This window comes from Mastigoproctus giganteus, chromosome 3, assembly GCF_048544385.1.
Source record: "Mastigoproctus giganteus isolate SK-2022 chromosome 3, ASM4854438v1, whole genome shotgun sequence".
NCBI lineage: Eukaryota > Metazoa > Arthropoda > Arachnida > Uropygi > Thelyphonidae > Mastigoproctus > Mastigoproctus giganteus.
The window spans coordinates 93,743,541-93,758,880 of record NC_143577.1 but is presented as its reverse complement, the minus strand read 5'-3'; the positions used below and the strand labels follow the sequence as shown (position 1 = coordinate 93,758,880).

The 15,340-nt window shown below is 36.9% G+C and overlaps 1 protein-coding gene across 1 annotated transcript in view; it reads left to right on the top strand.

Annotated features, from left to right (window-relative positions):
* Nucleotides 1-15,340, top strand: part of LOC150088157 (protein bicaudal C homolog 1-like) — a 392,222-nt gene that overhangs the window by 60,216 nt on the left and 316,666 nt on the right. Inside the window, exons 3-4 of the mRNA XM_090370592.1 lie at nucleotides 8,243-8,312; nucleotides 11,126-11,205. Coding sequence (XP_090226718.1) covers nucleotides 8,243-8,312; nucleotides 11,126-11,205 — 150 coding nt within the window. The remainder of the gene's footprint in view (nucleotides 1-8,242; nucleotides 8,313-11,125; nucleotides 11,206-15,340) is intronic.

The window sequence follows — 15,340 nt, the reverse complement described above, 5'->3', positions numbered from 1 at the left end:
ACTTCTACTCTTTCTAAAGTAATGGAGAAATCATTTAACCGCCGACTCTTAAACTATGAAGAAATCTTCCGTCTGATCAACGATCACCAGTTTGGATTCCGTCAGTGTTGATCGACTGGTGATATTCTGGCTTATGTTACCCATTTATGGACTAATTCAATGGAAAGGTTCGGTGAAACCAAGTAGTTGGTCTTGACATCTCAAAGGCTTTTGATCATGTTTGGAATAAAGGTCTTTTAAACAAGCTTCCATCTTATGGTTTGCCAACTGTTTTTAGTAATTGGTTATCCAGTTTTCTCTCTGATCGCTCACCGAGGGTGATGGTAGATGGCTCTCTGTCTTCTAACTTCTTCACTAATGCCGGTTTCCCACAAGGTTCAATTCTTTCCCCCACCCTTTTACTCTTGTATATTAATGACCTTCTTCCATTGACTGGAAATCCTATCCATAGTTTTGGCGATGATAGCACATTGGATTCCACTTTCCATTTTGAGAAACCTTGTCCTGCTCAATCAGCTTCAACTTCTCGAAAATCTGCTACCAATTCCTTAAATGCCGATCTTCAGATAATTCTCCAGTGGGGCAAAGACAACTTAGTTGATTTCAACCCTTCTAAAATTGTCTTGTCTTATATCTCGCAAAAAAGGATTCTTCTGCTCCTATGCTTATCTTTAGTGACACTCCGATTTCTAGGCAAAATGATATATCTCTTTTGAAGATTACCCTGACTTCTAATCTCTCTTGGCACATTACAAATATTGCTTCCTCTGCATCTAAAAAACTTGGTTTTCTCTCTCTCTCTCGGCGTTACTTTTCTTCCAAACAGCTGCTCACTCTGTATAAATCGCAAATCCACCCTGCCATGGAATATTGTTCCCACATTTGGGGTGGTGCCCCCAAAACCTCTCTCAGGCTTCTTGATTCCATTCAGAAAAGGGCAGTTATGTTAATTAATGATTCATCTCTAACAGAGTCTCTCCACTCGCTCTCTCATAGACGTACTGTTTCTGCTGCATACCTCTGCTACAGATACTTCCATGGGTACTGTTCTTCTGAATTGGCTTCTATAATTCCCACTCGATTTTTCAAAACAGCCCGAACACGTGCCGCCACCAGCCAACATCCATTTACTGTCCAACTTCAAACCCACAGAACCAACTTCAAACCCACAGAACCAACTTTTCATCTTCCTCATTTATTCATTCAACTGCCGTTTTCTGGAACAACCTTCCTTCATACGTATTTCCTGAAAATTACAATCTACAGAAGTTCAAGTCCAATATCAACAAATATTTTCTTTCGTCTTCTCAACCTCCAACCCGAGCACGGTACTAAGTACTATAGGTTCTAATACCTCACGTGCTTGGGGTTCATATAAAAAAAAAAAAAAAAAAAAAAAAAACACAACCTCATTAATTATAAGAAGCTAAGGGCAAAAGCACGATTTATACAAAGGTAAGCCAAGAAAGGATCCTGGACCCGTTTTGCATCGACCTTTAACAGAAACACTGATCCTAAAACTATATGAAAAAAAATTTAGACAGTTATCTGATAAGTTTCCTACTATACCTTCTCCAATCCTGTCCTGGAAAGGACAAGACCTAGCCAATCCCTTGGATATTGCTAATGCTTTAGGCAATACTTTTGCTGAAATCTTAGCAGCATCAGCCTATTCTACGTCATTCCAACAAATTAAAAGCACTAAAGAAAAACATGCCATTAACTTTCAAACCTCCTGCCTGCTTTCATATACTAAACCTCTGCAATACTCTGAACTCTTTCATGCCATTAGAACAACCCACAATTGTGCTGCAGGGCCAGATGAGATTTATTATGTCATGCTACAACATCTTAATGACAAAGCTTTGCACCTGCTGCTGGTTTTTTACAATCGTATATTTTCAGAAAATGTTTTTCCAGCTTCTTAGCATCACTCTACTGTTTTGGTATTCCTAAAGACTGGGATAGATCCAACCAACCCCCATAGCTATAGATTAATATCTCTCTGAAGCTGCCTCAGCAAAATCGTAGAAAAAATTGTACACAGACTCGTCTGGATCATTGAGTCAGAACATCTAATGAGCCATAGTCAATATGGCTTTCGTAAAAATAGGTCGGGCTTAGATCTTATGGTCAAGGCTGAATTCGCCAATCGAAATGCCTTTGTTAAACATGAACATCTTGTAATAGTTTCAATAGAGAAGAGAAGGCTTTTGACACCTCTTGGCGGCATGGCATACTTAGTGATCTTTACTCTCTTGGTCTGCGGGGCAACCTTCCTATATTTGTTCAGAACTTCCTACATACTAGATCGTTTCAAGTTCAATACCAATATGCCCTCTCTGCAGATTTATGCAGGAAGGTGTTCCACAGGGATCAGTACTGAGTGCCACTCTGTTTGCTCTTAGAATAGATTCTATTACCAGTCAGTTTCCAAATACAGTCGAGACTTACCTTTATGTGCAGATGACCTTTCCATCTCCTGCCATTCCCAAAATGTGAGATCTATTGAACGGCAGCTTCAGATATCACTTAATAAAATACAACAGTGGGCCTGCCTCAATGGCTGTCAGCTCTTGCAGCAGAAAACAGTTGCTATCCATTTTTGTAGTGGAGGTCAAACTTAAATAAGTTCAAGCAGAGCTAGACAAGTATTAGGAGTGAATGAATGGGTGAAATGGGAAGGTTTTTTATATTTTTTTGGCTGGTACTATATAAGCTTCTTTTCTCGCATCATATGCCTCTGCTAATGTCTCAAGAAAGTAACTGAGTGGTCCCTCTTCTTAATACAGCAGTATTAGTCACCTCCGGTCACTGCAGGTTTTTTTTTTTTCAATTTTGTTTTATTTTTTTAAAGTTTTGTTTGCTTACAATGAAGATAATGTCCAAATGCAGGCATTTTTAATAGTATATAACAGAGCCATGGCACTCAATATGTTCTATTTTGTTGATCTATTTGTAGAAGAATATGAGAAATTTATGTAAATATGATATGCAGAATGCTTTTGTATGATACTCTCTAGAAATTAAAATGAATAAAAGATTAATACAAAATGATTACAGTAAAAAATCAATTAAACACAATTCAAAAATTAACTAAAATTCAAAAAACAATTTAAAAAAATAAATAAAAAAAACAAAGTTTAACATAAATTTTGAAAAATGATTTTCCTTCCTAATTTTGAAAATCATTTTTCAAAATTTACATTTAACTTTAATTGATTTTTTAATTAAATTTTTTAAAATTGTTTTTTGAATTTTAGTTAGTTTTTGAATTGTGTTCAATTGATTTTTTACTGTAATTATTTTGCATTAATCTTTTATTCATTTTAATTTTTGGAGAGTATCATATATAAGTTCTACGCATCATATCGACGTAAATTTCTCTTATTCTTCTACAAACAGGCATTTTTAATGAACATGTCTAAAGTGTGGCAGAGGAGGTTTTATTTTAAAAAAAATCATTAAAAATATACATTGTTGATATAAAAAAAAAAGTGGATTATTTACTGTTGTGCCCATAATATTTGAAAATAAAGGGTGGTTTCAAAGAGCATTAGTAGAGGCATTTGACGCAAGAAAGCAAGCTTATGCAACATCAGCCAAAAAAAATAAATAAATAAAAAAAATAAATAAAAAAGAAAATAACCACTTCCACTTCACCCCTCTGTTCGTTCGAAATACCTGTCCAGCTGAGCCTTAAACTTATTTAGGCTATCAACTTCCACGACAAGGGATGAATGTCTATTCCACCAACCACCCGCTGGCTAAAGGCAAATTTCCTCATGTCTATCCTACATCTGTCTTTTCTAAATTTTGAATTTATGCCCTCTCAGGTGATTATTCTGAGCAAGAGGAAGAATCCCATCAGCATTGAGCATGCTCAAACCATTCAAGGCTTTATACACCTCTATCAGATCACCTTGCCGGTGCCTAGTCTCCAGACACTGTAATTTGCAAAACTTAAGCCTTTCTTCGTAAGAGCACCCCTTTGTTCCATTCACTAATCTTGTTGCCCTTCTCTGTACTCATTCCAGCATCTCTACATCCTTCTTTAAATGAGGCCTCCAGGTGTGGCCTGACCATTGCCTTATACAAGGGAATAATCACCTCCTTATCTCTGCTAGAAAAATTCCTATATATCATCGACAATACACCATGAGCTACTCTTGCAGCCCATCTGCACTGCTCAGAAAATTTTATATCTGCCTGCACAACCACCCCAGGTCCCTTTCATTCTCTACCACTGTCAGTGTAGTACCACAGAGTTGATACGGTGCTCTGGGGTTGCTGTTTCCCATATGTAGTACTTTACATTTGTCAATGTTAAACTTCATTTGCCACCTCTCAGCCCATCTGCTCAACCTTTCCTGATCCTGTTGCAGTAGCGTAGTGTCCTTGACAACACTGCCAACCTTTGTATCGTCTGCAAACTTGTACATTACGCTTGATATACCATCATCAATATCATTTATAAATACAGAAAACAATAATGGACCCAATACTGAACCCTGAGGAACTCCACTAATAACATTAGTCCACGATGAGCAGTGTCCATTGATTACCACTCTCTGTCTTCTCCCCCTCAACCACCCCTTTATCCATAGCAGCAATTCGCCTCCAATGCCACACTGCTCCAATTCGTGCAGCAGTCTTCCATGTGCAACAGTATCAAAAGCCTTTCTAAGATTCAAGTATATAATATCAAAGTTATTCCCTGCATCCAGTTCTTTTGTGACTGCATCATAGTATCCAATCAAATTGGTCAGGCAAGACTTCCCCTTAACAAAACCATGCTGTGCCTGAGCTATGACTGAAGTCTTGTCTAGATGATCCTGCAGTGCTTCTGTAACCAGTGCCTCCATTAATTTTCCAGGAACAGAAGTTAAACTAACAGGTCTATAATTATTTGTGTCGCCCTTTGATCCTCCTTTGTGAATTGGGGTCACATTTGCACATCTCCAGTCCATGGGTACTTCCCCTGTGTCCAAGGAAGCTTTCATAATTATGGCTAAGGATTTGCTTACTTCCTTTGCTGCCTCCTTTAATATAACTGGATAGATCCCATCCACCCCAGGTGCCTTTCTTGTATTTATCTTCAACAATTTCTCCTCCACTTTGCTCTCAGTTATTACAAGATTCTCTAGCTTACTTTCAGAGTTGAATACACCTCTGGCATTCCCCTCGCTGAATAACTCCTCATGTGTGAATGTCGATGCAAAATATTCATTCAATTTGTTAGCTACCTGAGCACGATCATCAACAGTTGACCCATCGATATCAAGTGGACCAATCTGATTCATCCCCTTCCTTTTAGAGTTTACATAAGTAAAGAACTCTTTTCTGTTTTTCTTTGCATCCCTTTCCAAAGATTTCTCGAAATCTGCCTTCGCCTGCCTAATGTCCTTTGTAACTTAGTTACAGATCAACTTGTATCTATCATAGGCTTCTGTGTCACGTGTTAATTTGTATGTATCCCATGTATTTTTCTTCTCTGCCATATGTCTCATTAGTTCATCTGACATCCGCTTAGGCCTAAACCTTGAACAATATTTCTTAATTGGTATGTAAAGCCTAGTAGCTTCCAAGATAAGTTCTTTGAATGCTTCCCATTTTGAATTTGCTGTTGGTAACATCATCAGTTGGTCCCACTGTATAGAATTTTTAAATACTGTCTCAGTTCATCGTAGTCGCCTTTTCGAAAGCAAAAACCCTTCCCTTTACCCCTAATGGTAGTTACCTCTTTGAGTAAATCCCACTTCAGCACACTGTGATCACTGCCACCTAGTGGTTCATTTACCTGCAGATTCTTAATGCATGAAGAATCACTACTGATAATCAGATCAACAGTATTACTCCCTCTAGTTGCCTCCCGAACATGCTGATGTAGAAAACAATCATCCAATAAATCCACAAAAGCCTTGCTAGTGTGTGAGTGACCAGCCCCCAAATTCCAGTCAATATCTGGGAAATTAAAATCCCCCATTATAAGACTCTCTGATTTACTGGCCCACTCTATTTCCCCGTACAGTTTCTTATTGTACTCATCAGAGTCATTAGGCCTATACCACACTCCTACTCTCAATTTTGATCTCCCAATGCTTATGTCACACCAAACTGACTCGACACTGCACTGTCCAGCAAAGTCGACTGGCTTCACTTCCTTGGATTTTATGTATTTCTTAACTAATAGCATAACCCCTCCTCCCTTCCTACCCTGTCTATCCTTCCTGTAGACATTGTACTTCCCAAATTCCAGTTCTGCATTCCTTATATCTGTGTGACACGTCTCTGTAATCCCCACAATATCTGCCTTTGATGTTTTGAGCAATACCTCAAATTCATCAAATTATTTACTAAACTCCTAGCATTGGTGTACACACAAGTATACATGCACCTGTTCTTTTTCTTAGCTACCCCAACACAACCTATGTGTTTATTTGTACCCCAATGATTCCCAGCAGTCTCTGAACTATCCTGCATCTTATTTTCCAGGCTGCGGCTCATTCCAATTGAAGCAGTGCAAGAATCACTTTCACCTCTGCCAGTGGCTGCTGTTAATCTATTAGTCCTTGTATCCCCCAATCTAGCAGTTTTCTGTCCCACCTAACGCTGCCTCAATAGCATCAGCAAACATTCTTGCACCCTTTCTATTTAAGTGTATCCCATCCCTGTAGAAGCAGTCTCTCCTGTTAACAAGTACAGACCAGCCTGAAAAAAATTCTACCCCTTGAGCCTTGCACAATCCTTCCAGGGCCGAATTGATCGACAGGACTCTCATCATATACTCCCTCCTATCGTGTCTGGGCAGAATTGCAGACACTTTCAAATTCAACCCTAATTCACGGCTTTTTTTTCAACAGTGACCTGTACTTGTTAAGTAATTCTGCCGGTCTCCTACTCTTAATATCATTAGTGCCAACGTGTACAACTATATCACCTTTTTTTGCCCTTAAAAGATGATATCTGCTCTACAACGTCATCAACCTTTGCCCCTGCACATATACCCTCGTCCTGTTCCACCTATCCTTTTTACAAAGCATGTTTCCCGTTTCCCTGACAATAGTCACCAACAACTACTAGTTCATTTGGGACCAGCGCATTCTGCCTTGGGGGCTGCCGCTGTGTTGCGTGATGACCAAGTGGAAGCTCTGGCATTGGTGTGGGCAGTTGAGAGCTTGATGGGCCCCTCACTTTTAATGCTTCGAGAGCATCCACTCTGTCCTTCAAGCTCTCATATAGGCTCATAACAATGCCGAGTTGTCACCTGATTTCCTTGCATCGTGCACACACAAAGACATCCCCCATGGCAGTATCATGTCCCGTACCTGACTGTTCCACAAACATCAAGCAATTAGTGCATTTTAATAGGCTGCGATTCAGAGGGCAACTGCCCCCCTCAGTTCACCCCTGAGCCACAGCACTCCCATTAGCTTGAGCCTTTTGCTTTGCCGCTCTGGTCAGAGTCATGATTTCGATTTAATTTCAATAAAATTTCAATTTCAGTACAAAATTAAAACCCTAAACTTATATCACAACACAGTTATAACTCTATATTTATGTTTCAGTATCGAGTGTTATCTACGAAATTCCTTTATATAACTTCCGTATCAAGTTAAGTATTAATTATTTATTTTTTACTAATTATTTACGTTACGTAACCCAAGTCGTTATATGTATAGTTAAAAGTACAATTTAATTGACAATGAAGTTCAACAAGATTAATTATCTGATTAATTGACAATATTATGTACTATACTATACTATATTATGCTTATGCTATATATTTCGAGATATTTTGTATCGCGTAGCAATGGCGGCTATTTACGAACGGTAAACAAGTGGATTTGGTACCCTTTCCGATACTAAGTAATACCTACAAAATCTCTATCTAAGTTACTTTAATCTAAGTATTGCAAATAAGAATATAAAACTACTCTAGAAAATAAGTTAATTTAAGAAAATAATGCCAATTTAAGCTAATAAAACAGAAATTAAATCAGAAAAACTTCTCTGTTCCAGGAGCGGTAAAAATGTACGTCCGCACAGGCTACGCTCGTTCTCCTAGGGAACAATTCTAAATTATTTCATGCCATTTTACAGTTACAAAATGGGATACTTTAACCAAAGATAACCTGTCAGAAGGAAATTTGCATTCCCATCAGTAGGTTAAACTAATAGTAAAATTAAGTGTATTTCATTTATTATTCAGTAAAGCTATTCCTCTAAACAATTTCTCTAGGTAATGAAAGAAACGAATACGATTATATATTGGCCATCACAGCTTAAAGTAGGAGCCAAGTCCAAAAAAGGTTAGCAGTTGTTTTGTTCATTTATTTTTAATTTTGGTAATTGTTATAACGTGGAACCACAAACTTTTTTATTTTTCCTGCACTTTGTTTTTAAATCAGAACTTTGTATAATAAACTCTTGCTTCTTATCTTGAGATATCAATGCATGAATAATTATCCATGTAGCAATTGTCTGTGCATAATATTTAAACCTTTTCTATTTACTTTTCATTACTTAAAGTTATATCAGAGTTATTGAAATTATGGATTATTGTATTAAGAGTAATAAAATTAAAGTACAAGTCCTTTAATTTTATTACTCTTAATTGTTTAAGTTTAAAATATTGCATGGCATCTGTCAACTTTGAGAGACTGTAGGAAAGGTGATGACTTTTGTAGGGTCAGATCAAGCTTTTTGGGGACCATGGGGCTGGCATTCTTAGTTGGGCCCCTTTAGGTATTACTGTAATGTGCATGGCACAATCAGTTAAAATCAATGTGGTCACTCCTTGAAAATAATCAGTCAATTAAGGGTCAACCTATGCTGTATGTGACACTCACTAATGTTGGAGATATTGGATTAGGAACAAAAAAATTATATGAGAGAATTTTTTTATTTAGAAATAAAATAGGGAAACATCTAACAAAATTCAAAAATAATATGTATTATAAAAACTCTTAGCGATACGTTTACATAATATTTTAGAATGTTCAAATATTTTTAGACTACAAAAAGTGGGAGCTTGGTTCTACCGAGGTCGTGTCAGAGCAAGTGCAGCGTCCACTAACATTCTAATTGCAAAAAACTAAATTTGTAGAGGGTTTTGGTTGAAAAGCTGCTTCAATGTTGTAATAACTGTTAATTATTCAAATGTCAGGAGTATCTGTATATACACTGTAAATAATTAAAAAATGTTTTACAAATTAATAATAATATCCTAACACAAAAAAAAAAAAAAATACAACTTAGATATTTGGGACCCCCGGACTTCAGGGGGACAAGGGCTCAAGTCCTATTTGCCATGTCTGGCACCACCCCTGGACTCATGGAATAACTTTAATGCTTTATCATGTAAGCCAAGGATGTACATATTGACAAGGAGGATCCCAGGATTGAATGAATAAGGAGAGAGAGAGAGAGAGAGAGAGAGAGAGAGAGAGAGAGAGAGAGAGAGAGAGAGATGAAAAGCTCTGCCATATAATAAATTGATCTCAGATAGTACCATAAAAATGATTAGGCTGGCAAAGGCCACAGATGGTTCATGCCCTCAGTTTAGAAAGCAATAAAGATGTTAAAAGAACTTAAAGCCCATTAAAAACTAAATATCATTAAAGATTTATTTTCAAATGAAATAAATTATGGTTTTTCAACTCCTCTAACTCCTATTTCGAGGAGGCTAGAAATAGAAGCCAAACACCACCTTTCTCTGCAATAAATTAGTAAGGCTGCCTTACTTGTATTTTATGATTAATGTGCCATGCACATTAATCTTGAATTCTGATGACCAAAGTGTATTTCCTTTTGACATTTGAAAGTCTTCTGGTTTCAGAAAGAATTTATAGATAGCAATTGTTGCCTGCTATGTTTTTGGAAGCCATTAAGTTAAATATATTACTTTAATGTAAGAATAATCATATTTGGAGAACCAATTTGCCATCCAATAGCTTTTGAAAGTTTTTGGAAGCCATTAAGTTAACTATTATTTAACTTTAATGTAAGTATAATCATATTTGGAGAACAAATTCATCATCCAGTAGAGTTATTCAGAGAAGTGTTTTGAAATGAATTGATTGTGGAAAAAAAGAATACTGATAATTTTTAGCAATATTTATATTTTACGGTCTTTTATGATATTTTTATATATAAATCACAGAAAAAGAAAAAAATAATAATAGACAGATAGATGTTTCTATCTGTCTGTTATTATTTTTTTTCTTTTTCTGTGATTATTAGAAGTAAAAAAAAGTTTGTTAGTCTCCAGAGAAGTTTTGGGTTTAATTCCGATTCCGTGGAGTGATTTCAAACATTGTAATAAATTTGCAACAATAGCACCAGCCCTTTGAAATTATTATGACTGAGAATATTCTTCTGGATCTTTGTGTCAGATTTTGGGTAGCTGAGTTAACCCATATCCCTATGCTTATATCCCTCTCTGCTTAAAAGAGATTTCTGTAGCTTTTATTTCATTATTATGTTTTTTTCAGTTGTCCCATGAAATGAATATTGCACGGTGAAGTTTTCGGTGCAGTGTCGAGGATTTTTAACTCCTGCGGAATTCTATTTTATAATTGGAATGCATCTGAAATATAATGCATTGTGTACTCTACCTAACCTATATTATTAGTTTAACCTTATAACAAGCCGTTTTTCAAGTTAGTCTATAGTTAGGTTATCCGAACTCCGCAGTAAGGAGTTCACAAAACTTTTCACATAGGATGGAGAAGGTGCAGCTCTTAAAATAATAATCGAATGTTCAATTAAAATAATTACAGATTTAAAAGAATGCTCATTATTTATTACTTATTTTGGTTTTCTTTATCCATTTTATTTATCTATGGTTATTTGTATATAGAGGTGCTCAAATTTTTAATAGTTTAATTGTTTTCAACAGTATTGCTTACATATATTTTGAAAACTATGATAATAAATGATTTTTTTTTTTAAATAATTGGAAACAAAAATTAATGCTGTTTGTCACAAGTCTTTTAAAGAACATATTTTAAATTTCATTTTACACATATAGGTAGTTTTGTTTTGTAATTTTTTAAATTTATGGATAGGCCATTCCAATTTCAAACTTTTATTTTTCTCTCTCTCTCTCTCTCTGACACAGATCCTCATATAAAAATCTGTGGGAAAAGTGAAGCTGTTTGGAAGGCAAAGGAAATGATCACAGAAGTTCTTGATACAAAGGTAAAGTTCATGTTTGTATCTATACAGTCATAATAGCATCTTTGTCTTCACAAAGCAAGGTAAAAGTTAAATTAGACACCTGTAAACTTACCACCAGTTTGAACTAATCACATTTATATTGCACTTCCAAAAACTTGTTAATTAATACATATCCAGTGCTGTACAACTTAAATACCTTTGGCCAGTCTGGCCAGAATTCAAATTGGCCAGACTGGCCAATTTGAATTCATTCCAAGAAATACAACTCATGGATGAATTGTTTCTGTCCTGTTTTCAGATTATTAAGTACCAGAATGGTGTAGTCTGCAAAGAGAATATTCATTTTGAAAATTACATTATGCATGGCAGTTATGAAGCCACCAGAGAAGAGTTTTCAGAAAAACACAGCGGCAAATTTACTTCCTCCATATAAATATAGCCATTAAATGCCTGTACAAAAGATTTAGCACAACTGATAGGATTTCAGATGCATACAAAAGTAGAAAACAAAGTGTTTGAGAAATTCACGACAATAGAATGGGCCTAGAGTGCCAAGCGAGTGACAAGCAATTTTCTCCCTTCAAATATAGAGTGCTCTTTTGAAGTAATATAGTTTGGTTTCTTTTCTAGTGAGACCTTTTCTTTTCTTTACATCAAATGGCTCTGTACTTATAAGGTCTAAATTAAGAACTCAGAAAGTAAATCCACCTTTCTTTTCTTAGTCTTTATATTTATAACTAACCAGCTCTAATAACCTCTTAGTTACTGGTGGCACCACTCCTACGTAGTAGGGCTGGTAACCTGGGTGTAAAACCAACCCTCAGTGCTAAATGGAGCAGAAATGGAAACCAATGAATTTCCATGTCTAAAACACAAGAGCTCTCAACAAATTGAAAATCATGACACAGACAGACCACGACTTTCTCTCTCAAAGAGAATGAAAAAAGGACACTGGCAGACAGGAACCACCAGCATGCCTGACAATACATTTTGTCAATACAACCTGTGTGCAAGCTCTCACCCTTTGTCATTCAGAGATGCTTCAAAAATGCTGCAGGTTCACCAAAAATGGTGAAACTGGGATTCCACTCACATCCTTGAGTGGAATCCCAGTTCAAATCACATCACATGCTACACTCAATTCTTCCAATTGAGTGATCACTGAATGGGATTTATTGAACATTCCTGAAGATGAAATAGTTCAGGAACTTAATGATCAAAAAGTCACTCAAGCAAAAAGAATCATGATCTGAGAATACTGCAGTTTAGTCCCTACCCAGAGTATAATTTTAACTTTCAGTTCTCCAAACCTACCAGCTTCAGTCAAGGCAGGTTATTTAAATTGCCACATTAGGCCATATATCCCAAACCCCCTAAGATTGTTTTAAATGCAAGAAATTTGGCCATTCTGAGACAGCATACCATGGAGATGTAGCATGTGCAAACAGTGGGTGTAAAACTTATACACAAGCTTGTGTATGAGTTTTACACCAACTGTTTTAAATTTACAAAGCACCAACTCCACAGTGTCCTAGTTGCAAGGGCAACTATCCAGCATACTCCAAAAATTGTAAACTCTGGAAGTTATGGGAAAAAAAATTCAAAAATATAAAGTTTTCTACCAAGAAGCAAGAAAACAGCCAAATTTCACTTATGCTCCTGCTACTTATAGTCACCAATCAGTAGTATGTCAAACAGAAGTGCCCATCCCTACAGATGCATAGATCTCAGACTGGGGGGCCGTGAGTGCCAAGTGAGTGATCTAGCAATTTTCAAAGCATATTTTCTATAAAGAAGTGCTTAAAATTTCTAGTCTTTTACTTTCAAAGTTATTTATTTTCTGGCTCTTTTTAAATAAAGGAAGTCTCCTACAAGAAAGGAAAAACACCTTTCTTTTGTATATATATATATATAACTAACGCTTGTAATACACTAACTTCTTATCGCTTGGTCACTGGTAGCACTGCTCCTGCCTCTGTGGTGGGACCAGTAACCTGGGGGATAAAACAATCCTTGGGGCTAAAAGGAGCAGAAATGGAAACCAATCACTTTCCTCATCTAGAGCCCAAGGGCACTCAATGTGAAAACAACGAAATGGACCATGACTTCTCTACCTTGAAGAGATTGAAAAAAGATGCTGGAAGACGGGAATCACCTGCCTTCCTGATTATCCATTCTCTGTCGGTTTAACCTGTTAGAAAGCTTTCCCCTTTCATCATTCAACGATGCCTGGAACATGCAGCAGCATCACCAAAAGTGGTGAAATGTCTCAGTCTGGGGACTTACTAATAGAGACTTCTCTCCCAAGACACTCCAAACAATTATTAAGACTGACTACTTTAAGCGGAATTCGAATTCAAGTCACTCCACATAACACCCTGAATTCGTCAAAGGGAGTGATCACTGAGTGGGATCTATTGAACGTTTCTGAAGAAATAGTCCAGGAACTGAAGGAACAAAATGTAACACAAGCAAAAAGAATCATGATAAAAAAGATGGTACCTTAATTCCAACACGCAACATAATTCTAACATTCGATACACCAAATATACCAGCTTCAGTCAAAGCAGGTTACTTAAATTGCCGTGTTTGACCCTTTATCCCAAATCCACTAAGATGCTACAAATGCCAGAAATTTGGTCACTCCCAGACAGCATGTCATGGAGTTTTAACATGTCCAAATTGTGGCTCTACATCTCATACCCAGTCAGAATGCAAAGCTAAAACTCCTCAGTGTCCTAATTGCAGAGGCAACCATCCAGCATATTCTAAAGAATGCGATCTCTGGAAGCTAGGGAAGAAAATTCAAAAATACAATACTGAAAATAGTCTCATTTCAAGAAGCTAGAAAACAAATTAAATTAATCATGCCAAAAAGCTCTTATGCCTCGGCTATCCATTCTCACCAATCAGTAACATGTCAGAAGGAAGTGTCACTCTCTCTCCAGATAAATCAATAGCAGACTGGGCTCGACCGTCACCACCAAATACGGAGAATGTGGAAAGGTCAGGGAATGACCACCGCATATCCCGGAGCAATATGGCCTTAGTTGCTAATGCTCCTAAAAACCAAATAACAAACAAACAAACAAACAAACAGACTGGGCTCAATCATTTCTATTGACCCAGCTTACATCAAAGCCAAAAACAGTAGATCAAAGTATGAATACACCTCTCACAGTTCCAACCCAAAACATAACCCACAGTAAAGTAACAGAAAAACTGCAAAAATCAGATCCTGTCAGATCAGCCACCCTCAACAAGGATGGATACTGATGATATGATCACCCAAGACCCTCTCGAATTACATGCAGATGGCGAAATGGAAGATAACAGTGATTCAACACGCCCCAATTTTCCCAGAAAATAAAAATCTAAACTAGATCGTCACAAAGAATCCACTTATAAAAAGTAGCCAGATTCATCTCCCTCTTACAAATCCAAATAATGGAACATATCATCCAATGGAACTGTAGAGGCCTTCGCAGTAACATTGATGATATCCATGAATTAATTCACCACTACGGACCTGGTCCTGGGTGCCAAGCGATTGTGACTGAGCGATTTATCTGTGCCTTATAGTGCGATTTCCAAAAAGTGATATATAGTTCTTTTGCGTTCCTCTCGTTAAGTAATCTATTTATTTTATAACTGCTCTTGCTACAAAAGTACCTGTACAGAGCAAGAAAGGCAAGCCACCTTTCTTTTTTCATAGTCTTATTACTAACCCCCTACTACTTCTCGCTTGGTCACACCAGGCACTGCTCCTGCCTCCCCGTGGCGGGGCCGGAAACCTTGGCAGAAAAGCTCATCTGCCAAGGGCGAAAAGGAGCAAAGATGGAGCAAAGTGATTATCCATCTTTAGAGCCGACAAGCTCTCGGCCACATACTGAAATTGATTATGACATTTCACAACCCAAGAGGTTGAAAACAAATTCAACAACCAAAGAGTTTCCTTCCTTTTTAATTTTACATTCACTTTCAGAACAACCTCTCAGCAAATTATCTCCTTTCCTCATCCAGAAACACCTGGAGAGTATTGCAGGATCTCTGAAGACTGTGAGAAGGCTGCAATCTGGAGACCTTCTTTTAGAAACAACAAAAAGTAGACATTCAGAGAAACTCTTACAACTTTCAAATTTTGCTGGGATACCAA